At 36.2% G+C, this 25,035-nt stretch overlaps 1 protein-coding gene and 1 long non-coding RNA gene across 2 annotated transcripts in view; one reads left to right on the forward strand and one right to left on the reverse strand.

Annotated features, from left to right (window-relative positions):
• The window catches only part of grm4 (glutamate receptor, metabotropic 4), a 141,912-nt gene that overhangs the window by 70,929 nt on the left and 45,948 nt on the right, over positions 1-25,035 (forward strand). Inside the window, exons 3-5 of the mRNA XM_088005800.1 lie at positions 19,900-20,035; positions 20,223-20,377; positions 22,771-22,911. Coding sequence (XP_087861926.1) covers positions 19,900-20,035; positions 20,223-20,377; positions 22,771-22,911 — 432 coding nt within the window. The remainder of the gene's footprint in view (positions 1-19,899; positions 20,036-20,222; positions 20,378-22,770; positions 22,912-25,035) is intronic.
• Positions 1-25,035, reverse strand: part of LOC106903979 (uncharacterized) — a 143,232-nt gene that overhangs the window by 3,621 nt on the left and 114,576 nt on the right. Inside the window, exon 2 of the long non-coding RNA XR_015762889.1 lies at positions 15-159. This is a non-coding gene — a long non-coding RNA (uncharacterized LOC106903979). The remainder of the gene's footprint in view (positions 1-14; positions 160-25,035) is intronic.

Raw genomic sequence — 25,035 nt, forward strand, 5'->3', positions numbered from 1 at the left:
AGAGTGATACATACCTCCCGGTTCCCTCTACTATCTGCTTGATATGTTGTGTTTTAAGATATTATCTTTCTCCAACCTCCAGGGTTTGCTAGATGTCTCTCTGTGCAGTCTAGATTTGATAGGAGCATCACCAACCTCAGTCTAATGGCACCAACCAGCCTGCATATAAAGAAAACAACAGATTGAGAAGAAAACAAAACCACAGTCTGTAACCCTGAAAAATAATATATTCACATCTTTATAATTGTCTTTAATTTCATAAAACAATAATTATTATATGTTTAGTGGATACCACGTTGGGATCTTTTATCTTACATTATGTTGTCAGACAGTTTCCATTCTTTCCTAAATTCACAGGTCTAGCAGAAACTGAGCTCAGCGTTTTAAAAATGTGGTTAATCACTGTTAATTCATGATTTAACAAGGGATGCAATTACCTTCCCTCAGCAGGACAGGTTGCTTAGGATAGCTTTCTTGCCTTAATAAACTGCATCAACTGAAAACTGTTTTTTTTTTCTTAGTTACACAGGCTATTTTGGTCTGAAATAAAATTTTGTGTGGTGATCTATAATATTTAAGTGTCACAAACAAACAAAAAAGAGAAGGAATTTGTGTGAACAAATATTCTTTTACTGCACTATCTGTGTCCTCTAATGGAGTATGGAGGCAATTTTACTTCTGGCCAAGGACCCTGAAGTGCTTATGCTAAAGAAATGGCAGAACCTCTCCTGTTTTATTGATGCATGGTGATCACTGCCATGAGGGGGCAAAAATAATGACTTTGGTAGCTAATGAGGCAACATTGGCATAAACCAACCAATGACTGTCAGGGACAGCCAATCTCCATGCACAGTATGCTGGAATAACCTTGATAGTGGAAACTGAATTTGATTTAGCAATGGAAAAAAGAGAAATCAGTGACTGTGTGTTTTGAGCAAAATTTCCATACAGTAATAGGCAACACAAGGACTTACAAACAGGTTTCCAATTGTACAGTTAGCCCTGATGAAATAAGCAGAATATTTGGAGTGAGCTAAACATTGAGAGCTAACTGAAGGGAATGTCAGCAGATCTGTAGCTTTTCCAGGCCAAATGTGTTTGATTTTCTGACACTGGCTTAGAAAGAGACACTTTAGCCATGAATGAATGTGCTTTGGGTTTCACATTGCACATTCCAGCAACAAGGCTGAACAAGTGCTTTACATCATAAAAACACAAAAATACAGTCATAAACACCACTCAGCAGAAATCTTCGTCAAGGAAATTATTAAAATAAAATAATCTGTTCATTGTCGTTTTTTCTTGTTTGTGTAGCTGTTAGGGCAGAGTTACATAGATATAGAAAAAGACCTTTGACAGCTTTATAAAAATGGTAAACTGCCCATCAGTCATCAAAGACAAAGATACTATCATAAAATCTCTTTTGTCCAAATACATTAAGAGGGGACAATTTCAAGGGAGAGAAATGAAAACAGACACACTTTCTTTGTGTTGCCATTTTAAGTTATATCAAAATAATCCCTCTATTTTTTCCTGGCATATTTAAAATTCACTATAGAAGTCTAGATGTTTTCAGGCTTCTCTGCAAAACTGCAAATGAGGAAGGCACTAGGTTGCTCTCAGGATTTGTTATTGAACTGTTATTGAAGACATTACATTGAAACCCTTATGAAGTTATAAGGGCCTAGGAGAGGGTTTTTAATTTAATTCTGTATAAGGAATAAAGCATGAGCGATTTGCCTGGCAGGAATCACAGGATGGGCTCTTGACACAGTGTCACTTTGACTCAGGGTGTGTCATTTCCATTAGAAATGACAACCAGCTTAACAGTCTGTTGAAAAACAGAAAGAGGTGGAGGAGAAAAGAGTGGGAGGGATGATATAGAATCAGATTTTAAGGTTGAAAAAAGTGAAACGTTTGCAGAATGCAAAATGAGAGTTGTTTAATATGCCAGTGGGTAGGAAGACGCCACAAAGCTGAAATTTTGTTTGTCATTTCTTCTATTTTGAGGCAGATTAGAATGAAACTATTCATCCTCTAAATGCAGTTCACTGATGGTAGTAAACAGTTCGGAAGGATTTCCTTGGATTTTGTTCATCCTGTGTGATGAAACCTTACTAGAAAACAGAATCTTACTTCCCATGTTTCCTAGTCAAAACATAAACCTAAACATCCACAACATACACAGCTGATTTCCTGATGCTCGTATGCCTTGTATCTAGTATTTCATTTGAATTATTTTAGTTAAACTTAGGTTATTGAAATAAAAAGCTCAATTGGCTGCTGAAACTTAGCTGTATCTTATTTTTCTCACTTTTTTGTGCATATTCTATCAGGCTGGTTTGGTGCCAGTTGATGCATAACTTAGTTATCAGAACTGCATTGGTGCTGGGCCAGAGTAATATTCTTTTATGGCTCATGACGTGGGTTTTAAGATTTTAAGACAAGGTAAGTATTGCACTATTTTTTTTTTCTTTTTCTTATGCTGATAGTTCTGTGGAGAATAGTTGGAGTCAGTTGTGTTTCACCCAGTTATTTGGGAGCACATATGTTGGATCAGTGGCATTTTTGCATTAAAAACACACGAGGACGTGTTCTTTCTTTTTGTGCCCCCTTTCTGCAAAGAACATGAACAAGAACTTAAAGATGTGTAACTTATTAAAATATCAATGTTGTTCTGTTTGATATTTGTCATGGCAGAAAGCCATACACATCAAGATCCCTAAATTATTTTAACTGATATCTCTCACTGTTTTTATTTTTATAACCTTACAAGTTAAGTTGTGCCACATGATTTTTGGCACATTCTGCACACTTTGTGAATGGATTAAGCTACCAGACAAACACGGAAAATGTGATGTTCCAACATCAGCAGGGGTGATCGATGGCAGAGACAGAGCAGGTCCACAGTTTCAATGGCTGTGTTTACTGAGGCAATGCAATGGATCAAGAGGGGCAACTGGGATAGTGGGGGCAAACTGGAATCAATAAAGCCACTATAATCATTTTCAAAGTTTATTAATGACGTTGCCTGAAGCTGGCAAATAGAGTAACACTTGCATTTAGGCAAAAAAAAAAACAAAAAAAAAAACACTAGCATTTATGGACCTTGCTTTACATCAATCACTACAGTCTATATTGCTTTCAGCAATGGTCTGGCTACCTTCACTCACCACACATAAACACCTCCCTCAATCATGTAATGAATGGCATCAATTATACGGCCAAGCTGCCAAGATATACAAATGATGCAGAATGGCTCAAAGTCTAAGGGCTACCAAAAGTGACGATGCAGGTCTCAGTTTAATTCACTTTCTTTCACACGGCTCCGAGCTGCAGCTCAATAGAGTTTTCATGAATTTTAAAAGGTATTTCTTTCTGTTCATGACTGACAACAGCATCAGTCACACAGGATACAGCCATAAGGCAGCTAGCGTTTTCCACCAACAGGTGCAGCCTATGCTCATGGTATTCAAAAGATTTCCCTTTGGTAAAAAAGCTCTCCAACTCAGAGTCAGAGAACGTGTCATCTGCTCCCCAAGACAGCAGTGAAAAACACACAGTGTCTTTCAAGGCACTTGAATTGTTTCTGCAGGATGTGGCAGCTCTGAAGAATAACATTTCTCTTCAGTCAAATATTGTGGTTGTGCAGCACAAATGAACAAATCCATTTTTTCTGACTGTCAAATAACACTCTTGAGTACTTGAAATGGATGAAGAGAAAGACGCAGTGGTCTGATATGCTATTTGATAGTTGAGAGATTACTATCCAAGTTTGCTATTAACATGGAGAAACAGAGATGAATAAAATGTGTCTGGACTGAGTGCAGTTCTGTTTACAAGCTATTGACCTGAAGACCAATGTGTACTTGTAATTTATTAGCGAAAGAAGATAGCTTAAACCCATAGAAAAGAACATAAAGTAAGATTTAGACTCAAATAATGGGCATTGTGCATAAGTATACACGGACTCTTCTGCAGCATTGCTTCCCACTCTTCAGCCTTTAAAAAGATTAGACCCAAAGGTACAACACCATGGTCATGAGATTAGCATATTGAAACAGATCTTACATACCGACATACAATTTTAGTCCAGTTTGACATCGTCTCCTTCACTGAACAAACTAAACAAGTCAACCTAGGTTATAGTAAAGAAACACTCAAAAATAATACATAATAGTGCTATCTTTTGTTTGTTGTCAATCTATCTGGAAAAAATGATGAAATAAATCTGTTACGAGTATCCAAATCAGCAGTTAACACATCAACATAATAATCTAGAAATCATTTATGTAACCCATCAGACTACATATTAGCGTGAGATTCACAGGTTGGTTTACTAAGCACCGCATAATGACAGTTCCAAAAAAAAAAAAAAAAAACATTACAACCCCCGAATAAAAAAAATCTACAAATCTTTGATTCATGAATATCTCATACTAGCCAGATGTACTTTAGATGAATCAAAGCCATGCTAGTCATTGTTTGTTCTTTTTTTCTTCAAAGGTTCTTTACAAAAGAATCCATAGAAAATGAACAAGTGCACTCCACCAAAAAAGTCTCCATAGATTTCCTCAGAAGACTTGAAATACAGAGAAGAAACAAAACTGTTTCATCTCCATCTGTTTCATACTGGCAGCCTGCATGGTAATGAACGCTAAGTTGTATCTAGAAAAAAACAAAAAACAACAACAAAAAAAACACATGACTTGAATTTGGTTACTGTAAAGTTAAGTAATTTATGTAGTAATCAAACTGATTTAAAGTTTGATAAAATTTGCCAGCACTAAAACAAACACAGAAAATAAAGATTAAAGAACAAACATTTTATTGCAATTATCAAGCAACAGTAAGGTCAATATGCCTCTTTCCTGATGTTTGAACACTTTCTGTTTCTCAAGGCTTCTTTAAACTACAGTATTGCTTATTCAGAAGTTATAATTAAGAAAAGGTGAGCGATGCAAGCCATACTCAGACCTTAATCTAGCAAGGAATGTCTATGGCTCTGCAGTTCTACCCAGACTTCTGAAAATCAAAATTCATGCCCATAAGGAAAGAGAAATAAAGAAGTGGAACAAGCTGGACTACATTAAGAAACTATCTTTCCATTTAGATCAGGCCAGTGCACCCAGCAGCAAAGGGGACACTTCACTGGTACAGAGATTGTCTCAATGAAATAGACTAAGGCAGATGCACACATCTTAGAAAGTTATTCACTGAATAATAATGCAGAGTTCGAACGAGGAAAGTTTCAACAAATGACATGGATAAATGTACAGTATGTACTGAAATAACAAAAATGAAAAAGTGGTAGCTGAAATTTTTGCCATTGCCCTCTGACTTCCTGTATTGCAATATCACTAGAATTCAATAGTAATTGAAGAATAATATAAAACAAAACCTGAATAAAAAAATAAATGTTTATGAATTTACTAGACACCAACATTCTCTGTAGGCATGAGATTCACAGGTTGATTTTCACAGTAATAGGATTGTTCCAGAGGTTCAGTCATCTTGAAGCCTTCATTCAAATATTAAAACCAACACAAGAAGCACAAACTAATTATCCTCACCCAAATAGTTAAACAGAGAGAGGCCATGTTTCCCAGCACAACCACTCTGTTTTCGAGGCTTTCTAAATAACAGTTTCTCAGCATGAAAAATTTAAAATATGCAAAACAGCTTTGGCTGGTAATTAAAAATGAAAAGGACGTCAGTGCATGAATAGTATAAACACTAAACAAATGATTCATTATAATGAACCGAAGGTCAGGCTTTGAAAGAGACAACTACTAAGACATTTGTTTGTGCACAACGTTGAGGTTTGTTGACATTTTGAGACAAAAGAAACGTGCCGAATCAAGTATGTTGTTTTTCCCAAAGAAAAACAAGAGATTTTGTAAAAAAAAAAAAAAAAAATTATATCACTGTCGCTTTTGCATTCTTCTCATCTAGTTTCTTTGATAAGGAAAATTGGTTTGGTGTAGCTGAGCACTTACCAGGCTGTGTGAAAATATTATTCTTTGGTATACACTGAACACAGAATCCCACAATCCAGCTTCAGGGGTTGTTCTGGTGAGCAATAACACACATTTCTGTAATGGTGTCACTCAAACAGAATTAGAATTTATATGGGCAATGGTTTATTTTGTACATGAAAAACACTAAGACTAATTGTAGACTGTCACCAATAAAAAAATAAATAAAAATACTGAGGACATGTTCAGAATGATAATGACAAGGAAATGTTGAGTCATGTGAATTAAGTTGACAAGATGCTTTCAGTTTCACATAAAAGGGCGCAATGATGTCAGAATAGTATTGAAACAGCAGCCATGAAACCTTATGATGAGTTGCTGTTTTTATTTGATTGGTGCTACAACAATTCTCGGAAACCATCATAGCATCTTATATCAGGGGGTGTAATGAAAAAGTAAAAAAAAAACTGCCATTAAAACACAGACAACTGTGTAAAGTTCTTGTCACTGGTACAAAGTTGATGAGAAGTAAGAAGGTTTAAAGCTAAAGTAGGAATAGATTCAACCACATTAAGACAAGTTTGGGTTTTGTCCCTGTTCATATAAATTCTGGTCAAAAGTATGTGTAGCGCTTTCATACAAATGTAGTAAAACAATGTTATCGTTCCACATCTCCATCTCTTCAAGGTCCTTTTCCAAAATGTCAAGGTTTCCTCATCACAATTAAAAATGATTGCTTTTGCTTCACTAAAGGCTCGAGGGCTTATTTTTCTTCAGTGAAAATCTGATAAATCTAATTTCTTTAATACCTGTATTAAAAAGTAGAACAACAGATGTAGAAGAGTCATATAGGATATGTGAGCTTTTAAGGGTGACATAGAAATACATATTCTACCTGTTCAATGTGCCGATGTGTTTAAGAACTGTCCCTGCATTTTTAGCTTGTTGTGTGAATTACCTTTTATTGATTGCCGCCAATAATATGATCATTTTTATTTGCATGTTTTTTCTGCTTTATCTTCTCATATAATATTTACTTTTTTATGTATCTTGTATTATTGTATTATTTATCTGAAAATTTAGAAATAAAGTACTGAAAAAAGAAAGTGGATTTCTGAAAATACAATAATGAAAAAGGTAAAAATGCATTCATTGAACATAATGAGGCAATAAAACTCAAGACAACATACAAGCAGACAAACGGATGAAAGAACTAAAATCTGCATCACGTACAAGAAGCACTAAACCACACGCAAAATGATAACAGCAAAATCATTTTCCACATAATCATCATTATTCCGATTATTTTGCTGGATTATTACCATATATTTCTCATCGGAAAACCCAAACACACATCAAAACAAAATAAACAAAGAACATTTACAGAGTACTGTTTTCTATCAGTAATGCAGTTAAAATTACCCTTTTAATTAAGAATGCCTCGTTTCGCAGCTGAGCATTTGGCAATTTGCTAAGTTCACAGTTGTCTGTGCTCCAGGGCAAAGAAACACTCTACTCGTGTTTCATGTTCTGCTACTCACACCAAATGACAGAGAAACCGACATACACATAGACATGCATGAATATATCAGCTGTGGATCATCTAATGATGAATATAGTCAGCAATACAGTCACATAATCTGTCTAGTGAAGTGTTATATTTTTGCACTTATCTTAAATCAAAATCATTGACTTAACCTAATGGAAGTGATTTTGACCAGTTAATCAGTTTTGAACTCAAAGACTTAACTTAATTACATTGAACATTCCTTTCCGTCCCCAGTCTCCATTTTGTTGCTAGTTTAATCCCTGATTAGTAGGACAAACAGCAGCAATAATTGTTTGTCCTACTGAGTTTCTTCCAGGCACATTCAGTCATCTTACCAAGTGGTGGTTGTGAATGTAAATCCAAAACAAAGTATGAAAGTTGAATGACACTTTTGAACAGAGGTTCACTTTGGAATGCAGTGATATAATCCCAATAAATCTTCTTGTTTGGTTTGCATGAAGTGGGATCTTTGTTTTTTAAAATATGGACAACACGGCTAAAAGCAAGTGTGCTTATTGTTTCTATTGTGGAGTATTGTGTTGTTGATATTGTATTTGAAATACATTTTGTTAAATTTGTACTTGTAGCGTATGTTTCTAAGAGGAATTTTTCTCTGAACTTATATTGCACTTTAATCAACAACGTAACACACATTTTTATTTTATAAAAACAAATAATGAAAACATTAGTCTGTATCACACCTTATGGATAAAATAAACCGAAACCTGAACTTTACATTTTTTGTTGAAAAAGTTGAGTGCAATCAATGATCAAATTGAAAAATCCCAAAGCAAATTTCTGATCACTGGATGCAGTAATCTTACAAAAAACAAGCAGTATTTTTAAAAATAACATTAGAAACAACATGCTTTCTGCAGTCCAGAAATATGGTAGACAAGAACGATTAAAGAAAAAAAAATCATTTGACTAAACATGTTTTATTAAGTTTAGCTAATCCTACAGAGTGAATGAGATCTCTGATGAATGGATCATTCCTCCAAAATAGCTCATCCCCAGGGCTGGACGGCTCTCAATAGATGAACCAGGCAGCATAAACAACAAAATCGTGTAAACAACTCCCACACTTGACAGTTAGTCCTCTGCTCCTCCGTATTTTAAGATTTATGAATATGATGCAAATGTGTTCAATTTCTTTGTGTCGTTTCTGCCCAGACTCATGTTCATTCTTGATGAGCAAAACAGAAACGACAAATTACCAAAACAGTTTCCTTTACTTATTTCGATTTGTGTGCCCAGCAGACAGGGCTTTAGCACAAAATGAATTCGGAAATTATATTTCTGTTAAGTTCTTACTCGACTGTGTCCACTAGAGTCATTTTGTATAAATCAAACAAACCACCCTCAACATGAAATCCTCTCATAAGCTGATGGGGAAAGTGACACATCAATCAGTCAGTGGGAAAATGAAAGCAGCTGTTTCCACTACAGTGTTTCATGGGCTTTTTAATTGGTGGGTAGGTGATAATGGAAAATGGACAGAGGACATTCATCCTCCGGTCAAAACTCTCTTTAGGACAGAAGCAATCTAAGGCCCTGCATCTCAAGGGCAGAAAGCAGACAACTTGAGACTAAGGAGGTTTTAAAAGAAGCGAGTGGGCATGTTAGTCACTTTGAAAACACTTGTATTTCCCACATCAATTCCGAAATTGAATTTGTCTTTTACTGTTATGCAAAGACTTTTTTTCCTTCTGTGCTGGATTCACTTTGCACAAACGAAACTTGAGCTTGATTCCTACCATCCAGTATAATGAACAGGAAAAACAAACTCTCTCTGTGTATTTATTTAAATGTCTAAAATTGTGAATCTGCAGCTCTTGCAACAAGGCCTCGCGCTTTAAGGGTTCGATCCTCCTCTTTGAAAGCCACAGTGCTCCCGAGCAATAAGTCCCTGTATTGATATAATATGATGCTCAGCAACAGTGCAAGAATCCTCAAAAGCTGCTTTGAATTATTTCTCATGAGTGCTTTCCTGTATTGTTTAATCTTCTCTCTCTATGAAGTACACAAATCTATCACATACATTGAAGCACTTTATGCAAGCCAGGTCGAGAAAACATCTAATTGTTCGTCTGTGCTAAAAAAGAAAAACTAACCAGTCTAGCCAGATTTGTGAATTAGCCTTTTGTGATCCAACAGGGCAAATTTATGAAGTCTTGGCAGCCTGTGAAGACCCATTACCTAATCATTGTCAGGCTGTCACTTCCAGATGACCTCCTCTCCACAGAAACACAGAGAGGAGCATTAAAGTGAAATTCCAAAACAGTGTGGGGCTGCCTCCTCCATATGGTGCCTCAACTTTATTTTTCTTTTTAATTAACACCTTTTGAAGGTAAGCAGCAGCCTGCCTTTTGCAGAGGGCAGGACAAAAGTGTGGAAAAACCAGTCTCTGGAGGAGGTTGAGACTGTTCAGATAATCAGGGAGTTTAACAGAAAAAGAAAACGCTGTGGGAATAAAGTAATTGTTCACATTGTGACGATTTTTATGAATATTTTTTTTTTCCTTTATGTTCATGCAAACGGGAGGTCAAACTCAACAATAAGTAAAAGTTAAAACGTATAATCCTTTACATTAGGCACTGACATTTAAACCTTAACTTCTCCTTCTATATACTTAAGCCAAAACATATAGACTTTAAAGGCATAAAAAATGTATAAATGTATTAATGACTGCTCTTTCCCTCTTAAAGAAAATCATTACACTACCAAGTGAGGTTCTTTGAAATTCAAAATGTCGTTAAATATTTAATAAGCCGTTAAATACCCCTGAAATGAAATTAAATCAGAGATTTTGCTTACGCACAGAAAATAATAAAATCTTTGCTTGTAAATCAATTTAATTAAGAGTGCCTTGCAAAAGTTTTTGCGTCCTTGAACCCTTTCACTTAGTCAACAAAAATGTTCTTGCCATAGAGTTTTACTTATATTTAGCTTTGGACTCTGACCAGGACAGATTACCATAATCCAAAAATAGTTCATTGCAAATTTGGAAAATCTGCCCTGTTTCATGTTTTTTTTTTCTTGCAACCTTTAAACTGTTTTTACATTCACGCTTTTGTATTGCTTGGTACATTTTCCCAATAACTTTGACCAACCTTCTTGTTTCTGGAAAAAAAAAAAAAAAGAAGTTGTCAAATCTCGTCGCTCACACAAAGTGATGCTGTCACCATCATGCTTCACAATGGTAATCGATGTGCTCATACTTATATGCAGCATTAGGTTTCTGTTACAAAATCTAATGTTGCACATTGACCAAAGAGGTTCAAATTTGGTCTCATTTAACTGGAGCACCTTATTGGCAAAGTTTAATTTGTCCCCTGCATAACTTTTGGTCTGGCATAGAGAACATCATTTGCAGCAAACTGCCTGACCTTTGAACTTGTTTAAGCAGTAGGTTTTGACCTGCCACCTTTCTACAAAGCTCAGATGTGTGGAGAGCTCTACCAGCCAAGTTGTGGATCTCTGCAGTTCTTCCAGTTAAAGTTATCATGGGCCTCTTCGTTGCTTCTTTTATCAAGGCTTTGCTGGTGAAGTCCATTTACTAATCTGGTGATTTGTGATAGCAATTGGGTGTTCTTGTTTCGTTAGAGGTATCAGGTCAAAAAGGGAGCCATGTATATTTGCACAATAAGAATTCATTTGTTTATTCCATTAAACTATCAGATCATAGCAGTAAGAAAAGCTGCTCCATTTTTTTTAATCAGCATCTCAGAGAAACACTTGAAATCTTTAAATCAGGCATCACAAGACTGTGAATCTCATTTAGCAGCTTCCTGTCACCTGTCTAACCTCTCCTTTAGAGTAGCCATTTGTAATAACCAAGGCCGTTAGGATCAGCTGGTCAGACCCATGAGAAAATAGGCCGTAGGTTTTGCCTCAGAGTTGATGATTATCATCTTTCCTCAAGCTGCGCACAAAGCCTGTCTATTTGAGCTGATTGGGTTAAGCCTGCTGATGTCAGTTCTAAGGGGAAATGGCTAATGGCATTCTGTATTTTATTTTGGGACAGATAGTTTTATTTTTATTTCTTCAACCACATGCAGTTACACAAGAACAGACATTGCTGAGAGAAGTCTGATTAAAACAGGTTGATATCATTTGTTCTAAACAATCAATTCTACAGAAAATCAGACGCTCAACTGTTTGTTACTTCTTGCAGTATTATAATCTCAATGATAAATGTAGAGTTGCCCTGAAAGGCTCTTTTGTAATTTTTCAGAGTATCAGCATTGCCAAACTATGCTTGGAAATTCAGTCAGTTTGGTGGCAGTGAACTATGGCACTATTACAAAGTCAATTAGGTACGCTCCAGTCTGCTGGACTCCTATTCTAAGGGTACAGTGTGTGTGGACTCAGCGGTGCCTAAGGCGCCTGTGGTTTGTAGTTAGAGAAGGGAGGTCAGGCAGAAGTCAATTGTTTTGATTGAAGCTGGAGCTTCTGCTTTAAAGGTGAAAATAACATGGAAGCTATTACGCTGCCATGTAGCATTTTAATGTCATGCACTTTCAGTGAGTGATTACAGTGACATGCCTGTGTCAGTCCATTTTGTAGTGGGATGTCTGGGATGATATAGTATATTTGAAAGGTGTCTTATGGTTGACCTGGAGGAGGGCTCTAATTAAATTCACTTTCTTTTATGTAAATTTGATATGGCATACCCTACCTCCTTCCTGTTTTGCTCACCCTTTAGAAGGAGATGCATTGTGACACTGTGATTTGGTGTTTAAAACCACTACAATGATTAGTTTGATGCAAATTAAAGGTCAGCATTTTAAGCAGACAAGTTTTGACATCTGCAATGTTGTTGTTCACCCGTAACATGAAGCTTTTATGAAGGCTTCTTTTACATTTTGACTGTTATTAGTGCAAACAAAGCATAGGTTTTCTTAGATACATTTCTTGGAACATATTCAGTGTCATAATTGGGATTCTGACCAAATTTCTTTCAAAAAGTAAGATTCATTGAATGATTATTTATTCATCTGTTTTACCGTTTCCCATTGTACCGTTAAACTAAAATGGAAAAGAACCAAAACAAATCAACAGTCCTCTCGCTACACCTCACTGCAGATGACAGCAGAACATAATAGAAATATAGCACTTCCAATATACAGCAGTGCAGTGACCGTTAAAAATGTGCCTCTTTTAAATGAACTGATCAGGGATTGGAGAGTGAGTGATTTAAGCCGGTTGTTCCTGAAGGAATGGAATATGCTGGCAGTGATGGCTGAGCTTTCAACATTTATATTGAATGAATCAACAGAAGCCTTAGAATTGAGTCCACAATTGATATTAAATAATTCAAAGTGAAAATAATGACTTTTATTCACCTATATGTTAGCATAACCACATGGAAAAGAAGAAAAAAAAGATTGACTTAGGGGCAGGGATAATCGTACCTGAACCAGGGATGTTACTGGTTTTGACATAATCAGAACATTGCTATTCACCACAGAGTTTAAAATTAAACATCTTAATTGAGGTTTTCAGAAGAAAGTTAAGTTGTGTAAGACTGTTCTCTTTAAATACATTATTATTAAAAACATACCATTATAAAAACATACATGCACTCAGTGCTGTGCTGTGTGCAGCAGAATGAGTCACTAAATAAAAATACAAACAAAAATCCCAACAAATACACAACCTCAGTTGTTTTCATGCAAACAAAAAGGGATTATTGTGCATTATGACATCTATCTTTTACATCAAATTAAAGCAGAAATGCAATAAAAAGAGCACTGGGTGCAAAGATGGAGGGGATTTCACTGCTTAGGAAATTTTCTCCTGAGTTGCTTGTTGAGTAATATTTTTACTGTTACTGTATTCTATATATATATTCCCGTTTTTTATTAATTGAGTACGGGTCACCAGTAGTAAAATTAAGTGTAAAACATTTTTCTCAAACTATTTTGGTTGAATCCAGAGTCTCACTATAAATTAACTACTTATTGCTTTGCTTTTGGTATATTTTTTATTTCAAATATTTATGGCTGCATGCAGATTACAAGCCACATTTTTATAGATTTTATAAAAAAAATATTTTTTTCTTGTCCTGATGTCGGTTTTGTGTAGATTGCACATTACCCAAAAGTCAGTATTAATTTCAATTCGTGCTGGCTGACTGATACTTGACTCATTCTTTCCCAATGGATTCATGAGAATGTGTTAATGTTAATGAAGATAGGCCCTTCCTTACATACTTCAGAACAGCAAAAAAGAAGCAGCCTTTTGGAATCCAAAGCAAAAAAAGGAAATCAAGATGGCATTTGGCACATGTTAATTATTTACTTGAGTGGTTCCACACAATAAGACATGAGTGGTGAACTAATAACAGAGGAAAAATGTACAATTAGGAAACTGTGTAGCAGGAAAAAAACAACAAATTGTGTTTTCAGGCCTAATACTTTTGTATTCTGTTGGTTTAACTGAACATGAACTGAAAATGGCCAAATCATACCATGTCACTATACAAAACAATGTACAATTTACAATAGATAATGTAATATATACCTGTACAATATAAATATTTTATTTCTTTTCCTGATTCCTGAGACTCAAACAGAACTACAGATATTGAAACATAGATGCAAAGATAAAATTTAAAATAATTTCATTTATATAATAAAAATCTTCACAAACACCAAACAGAAAACTTGACAGTCTCCGTTTTAAACTTCAGCAAAAAAAAAAAGGAAAACAAAAAAAGAAAGAAAGAAAAGCCATAAAAAATATGACTCTGGATCTCTAAGTTCTTTTAATTCTGAACTTAGACCCACCTATGAACTTTGGTGACTTTTCAGCTTTGTAAAAGCAAAGTACAGCTCCTGGGAGCATTATGATAGTGAATAGTTCAAACATTTCCTTTTAAATGTCATACTCAGAACTGCTAGATCATAAGTCTGCACACATCGTGATCCTATCCAGTGCTGACCTCCATTAAATCACTCTGTTATGCTCAATTATCCAGCAATAGCTGATTATTACAGGTAATTTAGGACTATTTATATTCACTCTGAGAACATCCGTGACTTTCTTGTTTTTTTGTGGAATAACTTAACTTGCATACAAAGAGGTCTCTACAGAGCACTGAACAAGAGAGCAGCAGCAAAGGAATTAAAGTTAAGCTGTTTGAGGTTAGCAGGATTGCAGCTGATTTTTATGAATTATGTCTGAAAGACCCTCTCTCAACTATTTTTTTCACAATAAAACAAATTGAAAAGAATGGGAACAATAACATACACAAATATCTAAAAATTGAGGAGTTTGTACAGAGAAAAGTATGTTTATCTACCAGAAAAAAAAAATAGGGCACTTCATACTTACTTCTTCTTTTAACATATTTTATGGGATACTGATTCAATTATTAAAATTTCTCAAGGAAAATGTATCTGCCTCGAAGCTTCGTTAAATTATGTTTTACTATTTAGAGCACCGTGTTCGTCTATTAAATTGACTGAAGATGAGTACATAAACGAAAATCTGGAGCAGACATTTTTTATAAGTGTATATGTGAGCCTGCCTTAACTTGAATATAATTTCAGAATCTTTAATAACTTTTCTTCAGGTTAACTTGGAAAGTGAGCTATTATTATTACAAGTTAATTTTCTAAACTACAGAAAAGTTACTGTTAGGGATGCTCAGATATGAAAAATTGGACAGATGTTGATATCCAATAGTAACACTGGTGTTATGCTAGATTTACCAGTATTTTATATTGTTAAATTTTTTATCTGATTAATCGTAAGAAAAATAGATAGATTACTAAATTACTAAAATATTCATTTAAAACAGCCCTAATTTTCACATTTATTAAAGTGCAGTGTAAGATGTAATGTACTGCTGCAGTACATTACAGTGGATTTGTAGGTCGACTGCTTGACTGCTGAGCTGATATATCTCAAATTGGATGAAACGCACAAGGCATTAAATGTCTAACAAAAAATCTGATCAAATATACCAAACTCTCGAAAAAGATGGTCTGTTACTTTTTTGCTTGTGTTTCCCACATAATTGCCCTAAGTGGTGGCATTTTGTTGTGCCTGAGCAGTGAAAAGGTGTTTTACAACTTTTGTAGAGCAGCTGCAACACAATTGTGACCAAGAGGCCTTGAAAATAGAAAAACAATTTCCAACCAAAGGATTGCTCAGAAGAGATATAAGTAATGAAAATCAGGGAGCAAACTTAACCAAAGCATTTTCAGCTACATTATGTTGGAAAGGCCTAATTATATTATTATACTGCTGGCTTTGATTGTGAAGCTTTATTCAAGTTTATGTGATTGGGGGTATACAAGCTGAGAGGAAAGGCGATAAGAAAAATGTCCCATAATACAGAAAAGTGTTGGCTACATTGCTTAAGGCCAAAATGTGTGATTTCAGTTTTTATAGATTTGGGACATTTTTGAACAGTTGCTCTGTCATTAAATGATGTGAAATGTATGTCTTTTCACATATTTTCTGTTGGATCCGTTTATAGATGAATTGCCTTCTCCTTAGCTGCAAAGACATAATTTCTGTTTCTGTTCACATACTTCAAACGGGCAGAAATGAAACATTTGCTGTTTGCTGGTATTCCGAAATTCAGTTGCCATTTATGCATTTGTCTTGCTCTCATATTCATCTCCCTCTGCATGTTTTATTCTATCCAGAAGGCAGCACGTTGTATAGATATGTGTAAAAACAAAGAGGTTAGAGATAAGATGGCTCGTCCTCTCTCACAAAGACAGACACCCTCACTGTGCTGGGCCTCGCACTGCTGCAGGTATTTGTCTATTGGTTTCCATTAATTCCAAGGAAGAGAAGGACATGGTAGAGATAAAGTCAGGATAGCCATCTATGGTGACATGTGAGGAACTGGAGGCTGACGCTCGCTTTGAATGATTTCCACTTATCGAAACCCACCCATTTAAGTAAACACCAAAAATGGCTGATAGTAGAGACTATTTGAGTCAACAGGACAAGTGGGTCATCACAGGCACATCCCCGAGGATGAAAGGTTCTCATGACTGCAGTCAGGACACACAAACATCACCGAGCAGAAAGCCACATATCCAAATAATGAGCTCAAGCTTAAAGAAAGCGACTTATTATTACAGATTGTGCAACCTTTTGTTGAAACTTAAAAATGAGAATGTGGTTCAAATTTCTTAACAGTTTAGTGATTTTTGACAGTTTGTGTAAAGCTGCAGTATGTATATTTTATAAATAATGTTTTTAGCATATTAGTTAAAACTTTCACCATGTTTCATTCACAGTATACCATGACACAAAGTCTGCAAAAAAATTCTATGTCCTTCGCCTCCTCCCTGTGGTCCTGCTGCCATTTGCAGAAATACGCCACTCCCAGTCAGAAACAACCAATCAGAGCCAGGAGGAGGGTCTTAGTGCTGTCAACCATTGTGCTAAAGGCAGAAAAACAACAGAAAAAAGTGTTTATCCGTTGTCATTGGGGCATATGCTAACTCATCTGAGCATGCAGGCTCTGCTGTGGGGAACTAGCTATGGACAATAAGAGAAAAGTTATGAGCAGGGCCTAGACAAGGATGATTGACAGCACTAAGACCCTCCTTTTGGTTCCAACAGCTTGTTTCTGACTAAGCGGTGTATAAAAGCAGATGGCTTTAGGACCATGGGGAGAAGGCAGAGGAGCCTGATCTTTTTCACACATTATCTGTTTCATACTGTCATGACTTAATGACAGTTTTAACAAATACATAAAAAAATATGTTTATCAAAGTTACATACTGCAGCTTTAAGCATTGCTGTTTCATCAAAGTGTTGTAAATTAAAAAATCTGTTTAATTATCTTAACTCATTTTAAAACACTTGTAAAAGATCCTTGACTTGCAGTATGTACTATCGTACCACAAGATGTTCATACAGTATGTAATTATAGGGCTCAAAGTTTTCGTTTTGTTTTGTTTCATTTTTTTTTTATTTGGTTGGTACAAAGCTAGAATTTACTGCTCAATTTTCAGAATGAAATAAAAGTCCTCTTTTCTTTAAGAAAGTTTTGCCTGTTGTTGCTAATGATCTGATCCAAATAGTGAACTCATCGCTGTCTTCAAGTGTTTTCCCCCAGGCTTTGAAAACAGCTTTTATCAAACTACTGATAAAGAACAATCCAGACAAATCACTACTGCAGAATTACAGGCCGATCTCCAACCTCCCATTCATCAGCAAAATTATTGAAAAAGCAGTTTTTAAACAATTAAATAACTTCCTAACAATAATGAATCGCTTAGACTCCTTCCAGTCTGGTTTTCGTGCTCACCACAGCACGGAGACGGCCTAGTCAAAGTGTTCAATGATATCCATATAAATACAGACTGTGGGAGAACCACAGTGCTGGTTCTGTTGGACCTCAGTGCAGCTTTCGACACTGTTGACCACGACATTTTACTGAATCGACTGGAGAGTTGGGTCGGACTCTCCGGTCCAGTGGAGTCCGGCGACGACAGGCCTTAAATTCTGTAACAAAAGTATGTTTTTATCTTCTTTTTTTAAATCTTTCTGTTTTTCTTTTTCCAAAATCTCTCTTTCTTACTGTTTATTCAATGTCACATGCTGGTTTTATTTTATTTTATTTTTTAATAATGTAAAGCACCTTGAAATGCCTTGCTGCTGAAATGTGCTATACAAATAAAATTTGATTGATTGATTTTATTGGACCTGTGGAGTTTTTCTAAAAATGTAAGCATCCTGAAAAACTTCGAGAACTTTTGCGGATGAAATGAAAACCAGCATCACTAATTAAAAAAAAAAAAAAACTAAGCTTTTTGATTATTGTGAACCATATGACACTGCTCTAGCTTTCCTTGTCTTTACAGCAATTTTGTCCAAATGATTTTTACAGGAAGCAAAATGAACATCTGTGGTTACATGTGCACTAATTTATGCAGCTTAAAAAAGAAGGCCTTCAGGCTACATGATGGAAATGCTTAAACAAACCTCAGATTCAGAAGTTCAACTCTCTGTTCTGTTTTCAGCCTTTAAGAGAACTTCACTGGTTCAACATTATTGATAAAATTATGACACAAAATTGGTTTGTATAAAATTTAACTGAAAACATTACGTTTAACATCACTAAAAAAGGATGGTACATTTTTGACACATCTACATCAAAGAACCTAAGATGGATTTGATTAACCTTTTATCTAAGGATCAATTTTATTGAGACCATCATGATTATAAATTCCCTTGAAAAATTTTAATAAATTATGTAACAGTTACTTCCCTCTTGCTATGACACAACTGCATAAACAGTATGTTGTAATTTAATTTGTATGTAATTTTTTTCTTTTGGGAGATGTAAAGTTTTATTTCTCTACAAATAAAATTTTGAATACCACTTTTATAGCAAAATGTTGTTTTTGGTGTCCATGAAACCTAAACGTAAGTGACTTTTGACCATTTAAAGCCAAACTGAGGCAGGTGGTTTTCAGTTTAATCCATTCTATTTATTTCTGTGTGGGAGACTTGCGTCTAGACGTGTGTAGGTGGTGGATAAACACCAGACAGAGCCAACCGTGAGAAAAGTGTGACTAATTAATTTGTTGTCCATTGATTACGTCCTGTCCTTCTAGTCACACTGGTCAGTTCCTGTGACTGCTGCCATGGCAATAAAGTAGTGCCTGCCTAAAATGATAATAAGCACAAGAATACTGTAATTTCAGGTAGTTGCTTTTGAAGAGTTTTGCTTTTGCAGGGAAATTGGAGTGTCCCATTTTTGTGTGAACATGTAAATTTTTTAACTTTGCATTATAAAGCTGCTCTTTTAGTTATTTTGTGCAAAGTCTCACATTGCACAAAATGTGAGACTTTTGTGTTGGGCAGCAGCATCACTCTCCTGCTGTAGTAAAAAACCAAAGTATTCACAGAAAGAAGATACCTTCTGCATATCTGCATTTCATTCCTAGATTTAAGAAAATGCCAGTGCACATCGCCAAATTTAACATACAAAAGCTGTGCAAAAAAATACTTAAGAAATTTTCAATAAAATAAATATTTTAAAGTTTGCACATACATACATTAACTATTGATTTGTTATTGAAATTAATATTACAATTACAATTGGCTGAAAAGAGTAAACATAAAGTATCATTTCAAACGTGTTTTGCTCTGAGAGTCAGTGCCTTAATATCCATGTTGTTAAAAAATACCTTGACAGAGTCCCTTTTGTTTTCCCGTTTATCTTTTATTTTGTTACACAAGATATATCAAGTGATTGAAGGAAACAAAATCCTAAAGGTAGCAAACTTTATTTTCCCTGAAAACTGAATGTTTTTTTCTGTGATTTTCATTTTTGATATATTTAGTGATATAACATCACTAGATGTACTTTTCTTGTTTCAGGTGGTGTGTGCATCTCACAGTCAGTTAAGATTCCCCGAGAGCCAAAGCAAGGAGAGTTTGACAAGATTATGCGAAGACTTGGAGAAAATACAAATGCAAGAGTCGTCATACTTTTTGCCAACGAAGACGATATCAGGTAAAGCCTGGATTAGCTACATACTGTAATAGTGCTTTGAAGATAAGAAAACCAGGACTACAGCAGACAGAGGAGTTTCTACCTGTCTACCGGCCCACTGTGTAATGGATTGTGAATCAAAATCAAAGCGGAGCAGGTTGGGATGCTGACCTTATCCGTGGCAACATCTGTTTCCTCTCCTTCGCAGGCGACTACTTCATGCAGCAAAAAAGGCCAACCAGACGGGTCATTTTATCTGGGTGGGTTCAGACAGCTGGGGCTCAAAGAGCGCTCCAGTTGAGAACCAGGAGGAGATGGCAGAGGGAGCAGTCACCATCTTGCCGAAGCGCCAGTCCATCAAAGGTAAAATGAGCACTGCGCAGGCATCATATGACCTTGTCTTTTTAAAACTCTGTGCAGATGTTAGTGGAATATTCACCTCATGTGAACCAAGGTTGTTTCTGTTTCTTTTAATGCTTTACATGTGCAGTGTATAACAAAACATTATTTTTTTGACATTTCTTAAAACTGTCACCATATGGTGACAATATGTTATGAGACAGATAACCTGTGACAAGATCAATCTCCTCCACCTCCTCCCTAAGCTACTATTGTTTGAATGCACTAGTCCCAATTTACCCTGGGTAGCAGTCTGGGTAGCAATTCTAGCACAGGACAAGTTGGTACACTGCAGCAGCACCTTACCAGGCAACAAAGGAGGAGCTGAAGGGGGAATGAGCAATGCCACATGAGGAAGTGATTGACAGCGCTAAGGCCCATCTCCTGGCTGGCATTGGTTGTTTCTGGGAGCACTGGGAGAAGGCAGAGGAGCTAAACTTTTTCACAGACCATCTGTCTCATACTATACTGTCACGACATAGTGACAGTTTCAATAAATATAAAATATATATGTATATATACAGGTGCTGGTCATAAAATTAGAATATTGTGATAAAGTTCATTATTTTCCATAATGTCATGATAAAAATTAAATTGTCATATATTTTAGATTCATTGCACACCAACTGAAATATTTCAGGTCTTTTATTGTTTTAATTTTGATGATTTTGGCAAACAGCTCATGAAAACCCAAAATCCCTGTCTCAAAAAATTAGAATATTATGAAAAGGTTCTCTGAACGAGCAATAAAAATAATCATCTGAATCAACAAAGTAACTCTAAACACCTGAAAAAGATTCCTGAGGCCTTTAAAAACTCCCAGCCTGGTTCGTTACTCAAAACCGCAGTCATGGGTCAGATTGCTGACCTGACTGCTGTCCAGAAGGCCATCACTGACATCCTCAAGCAAGAGGGTGAGAAACAGAAAGAAATTTCTGAACGAATCGGCTGTTTGCAGAGTGTTATATCAAGGCACCTCAGTGGGAAGTCAGTAGGAAGGAAAAAGTGTGGCAGAAAACGCTGCACAACGAGAAGAGGTGACCGGACCCTGAGGAAGATTGTGGAGAAGGGCCGATTCCAGACCTTGGGGGAAGCAGTGGACTGAGTCTGGAGTAGAAACATCCAGAGCCACTGTGCACAGGCGTGTGCAGGAAATGGGCTACAGGTGCCGCATTCCCCAGGTCAAAGGTCAAGCCACTTTTGAACCAGAAACAGCGGCAGAAGCGCCTGACCTGGGCTACAGAGAAGCAGCACTTTGGACCACTGTTGTTCAGTGGTCCAAAGTACTTTTTTCGGATGAAAGCAAACTTTGCATGTCATTCGGAAATCAAAGTGCCAGACTCTGGAGGAAGACTGGGGAGAAGGAAATGCCAAAATGCCAGAAGTCCAGTGTCAAGTACCCACAGTCAGTGATGGTCTGGGTGCCATGTCAGCTGCTGGTGTTGGTCCACTGGGTTTTATCAAGGGCAGGATCAATGCAGCAGCTATCAGAAGATTTTGGAGCACTTCATGCTTCCATCTGCTGAAAAGTTTTATGGAGATGAAAATTTAATTTGGTCTGGAATCGGCCCTTCTCCACAATCTTCCTCAGGGTCCGGTCACCTCTTCTCGTTGTGTAGCGTTTTCTGCCACACTTTTTCCTTCCTACTGACTTCCCACTGAGGTGCCTTGATATAACACTCTGCAAACAGCCGATTCGTTCAGAAATTTCTTTCTGTTTCTCACCCTCTTGCTTGAGGATGTCAGTGATGGCCTTCTGGACAGCAGTCAGGTCAGCAATCTGACCCATGACTGCGGTTTTGAGTAACGAACCAGGCTGGGAGTTTTTAAAGGCCTCAGGAATCTTTTTCAGGTGTTTAGAGTTACTTTGTTGATTCAGATGATTATTTTTATTGCTCGTTCAGAGAACCTTTTCATAATATTCTAATTTTTTGAGACAGGGATTTTGGGTTTTCATGAGCTGTTTGCCAAAATCATCAAAATTAAAACAATAAAAGACCTGAAATATTTCAGTTGGTGTGCAATGAATCTAAAATATATGACAATTTAATTTTTATCATGACATTATGGAAAATAATGAACTTTATCACAATATTCTAATTTTATGACCAGCACCTGTATGTGTGTGTGTATTATTTTATAAAAGTTAAATACTGCAGCTTTAATGGAAAAAATGTTTAACAAAAATTGAGTACAAGTAGTTAATAAATTTGAAATATGCACATATTCTGTATAATGGTTTGTAAAACACACTCAGTTATACTACAGGTTATCACTTAGCCTTTGCTCTGAGATTGTATCACCTGTATTGATTACATTGGCTGAACTTATGACAGCGAACCCATTGATGTTTTCAGGGTTTGACAGGTACTTCACTAGCCGCACACTGGAAAACAACAGAAGAAATATCTGGTTTGCCGAGTTCTGGGAGAACAACTTCAAATGCAAACTCAGCCGTCACGCCGTGAAGAAAGGGTCCGGTCTCAAAAAGTGCACAAGTAAGATCTTCTCTTGCTCAGGAAAAAGCTATCTAATGTGTGTTTGTTTAAACGTTTACCTGACTCCAAAATATTCTGTCTACATGTATGACACATTGGGCTCATCGTGAAAGTGTTTTGGAAAGCATTGCCCACCTATAAAAAAGTTGAAGTGCTATAAATTCTCAATTCAAACCCACAGTTCATCTGGCAGCTCGTTTTACTGCTGCTCTGTACTTTTGCTGACTCATGTTTGTTTACCCATATGGCCATAATGAGTGAAAGGCTTAGATGGGCTACATGAAAAAAGCCGGCTCCGTGCCATTCTTTTTACGGCTTTTTAGTACAATCCCACTGCGTGGAAAAGGAAAAGCATTGCATAATTTAGAAGTCTATTTAGTGGGACAATATACAGTGATAGAAAAGCGTAAGTTCCACTCTAAAGTATGCTGTGCAGACATTTACCAAAAGTAAAAGAAAACATATACAACCTCATATAAATAACAACATATTCCTTATTACAGATTTTTTGTTGTTTTTCAGCAGAGTTGACTGGACTGCTGTTTTTCTATACAGCAGTCCAAACAGTTGCTAATCTGAGGCATCTGGCTAATTGCCAGTAATTTAAGCACTAATACAGAAGCAAATAAATGAATACTTCTCTATCGTTATGTATACTTATTTATAATATTCAATTTGCCTCAGTAATTTACAAAACTCCACTGCCACAAGGTTGTCTGCAGGAGGGAACTCTAGAACCACTGAGAAAAAAAGCTACTTTTATTTAGTTCTTTTTCTCTCTGGTAATCTGAAAAGATGTGGGGTTTTCCTAATAAAGCTAAAGAATTGCTGTTAGTAATGTGAGTTGCAAAAATGAAGGATGCTATCCAGACTTTTCTGTCTAATAAGACCAGTCAGTCTGGGCCATAACTTGTCACTGATAGAATGCCATGCCATCGTCAGTTTGTCATTACCTTGTCTATATTTAGTTGGGATAAAATTAACCCTTTAAAAAAAACTTCACTATAAACCAATGACAGTGAATTCAGGTTTTTATCTGAGCTTCCAATTTGGCACTTGAGTAAAGTGCTATTTTAAGACATTGTAGAAAATGAATGGTGGGTAGAGCAGTTTAACTATTTTAGGTTTTGAACAAGAGCTGATCAAAGGTAATCCAGATTCTTTGACCACAGCAAAGTAGCCCTTCACCACCAAATTGCCAAATTGAAAGCTGCAATTCAGATGTTAAATTTAGTGTCAACCCTTCCACCTCACAAACTTTTCAAACCCCCTCAGCCTTTCCACATTTTGCCACATTGAAACCTTTAACTACCAGCAGAACCAACAGAAAGTAGCACAGTTTAGAGAAGTGGGAGGAAATCTATGGATAGTTTTCAGTTTTCCTTACAAATAAAAAAAATGTGATGGGAACATGGAATCAACATTTGATATCACCCCTGAATAAACTCCAGTGCAGCTACATCCCTTTAAAGGCCACCTAAATATAGAGTCCATTTGGTTGTAATTTAATCTCAGCATAAATAAAGCTGCTCTTTTGCAGCTTGTTAGGTTAGGCAATAAGTAATAAGTGAACTGGCTCACCTATAAGCCAACTTCAATGAGGTCATCCAGATAAACTGACAGGACTGGCAAGTACTCTGAAGTAGGCAGCATATATCTATAGCTCAGGTTGGAGAGCGTTGTCAAGACAACTATTAATGTGGCCATTGTACTGTAAGAGAATGGCAAAAACAAAGCTATTGTTGAGACAAAGCCATAGAAAGAACCATTGCCAGTTTGTCTCAAGCCATGTGGGAGAAAGAGACAGGGTGAGACTAAATTTAGATTTTCTGTCTTGCATGCAAAATGTCATCATATCCCCTGAATACACCATCCTCGCAGTACAACATGGTAGTGACAATGGCATACTGTGGGAATTCAGCAGGTACAATCTATGTGATGTTTATTTATTTTAGATACCTTTTTTATACACCAGTAATGGCGGTAGCAAAAAGAAGTTAAATTAGTATTATAGCCGACACATGTAATTTGTTGTGGATCTCGTTATTTTCACTAAAATGGTCCATTTGGCAGGTGTTTCTGCAGTGCAGGTTAGCGTGTATATTAGTGCAGTATTAACTTTGC

The sequence above is a fragment of the Poecilia mexicana genome, unplaced genomic scaffold (genome assembly GCF_051168715.1).
Source record: "Poecilia mexicana isolate PSO_F unplaced genomic scaffold, ASM5116871v1 scaffold_5, whole genome shotgun sequence".
Classification (NCBI taxonomy): domain Eukaryota; kingdom Metazoa; phylum Chordata; class Actinopteri; order Cyprinodontiformes; family Poeciliidae; genus Poecilia; species Poecilia mexicana.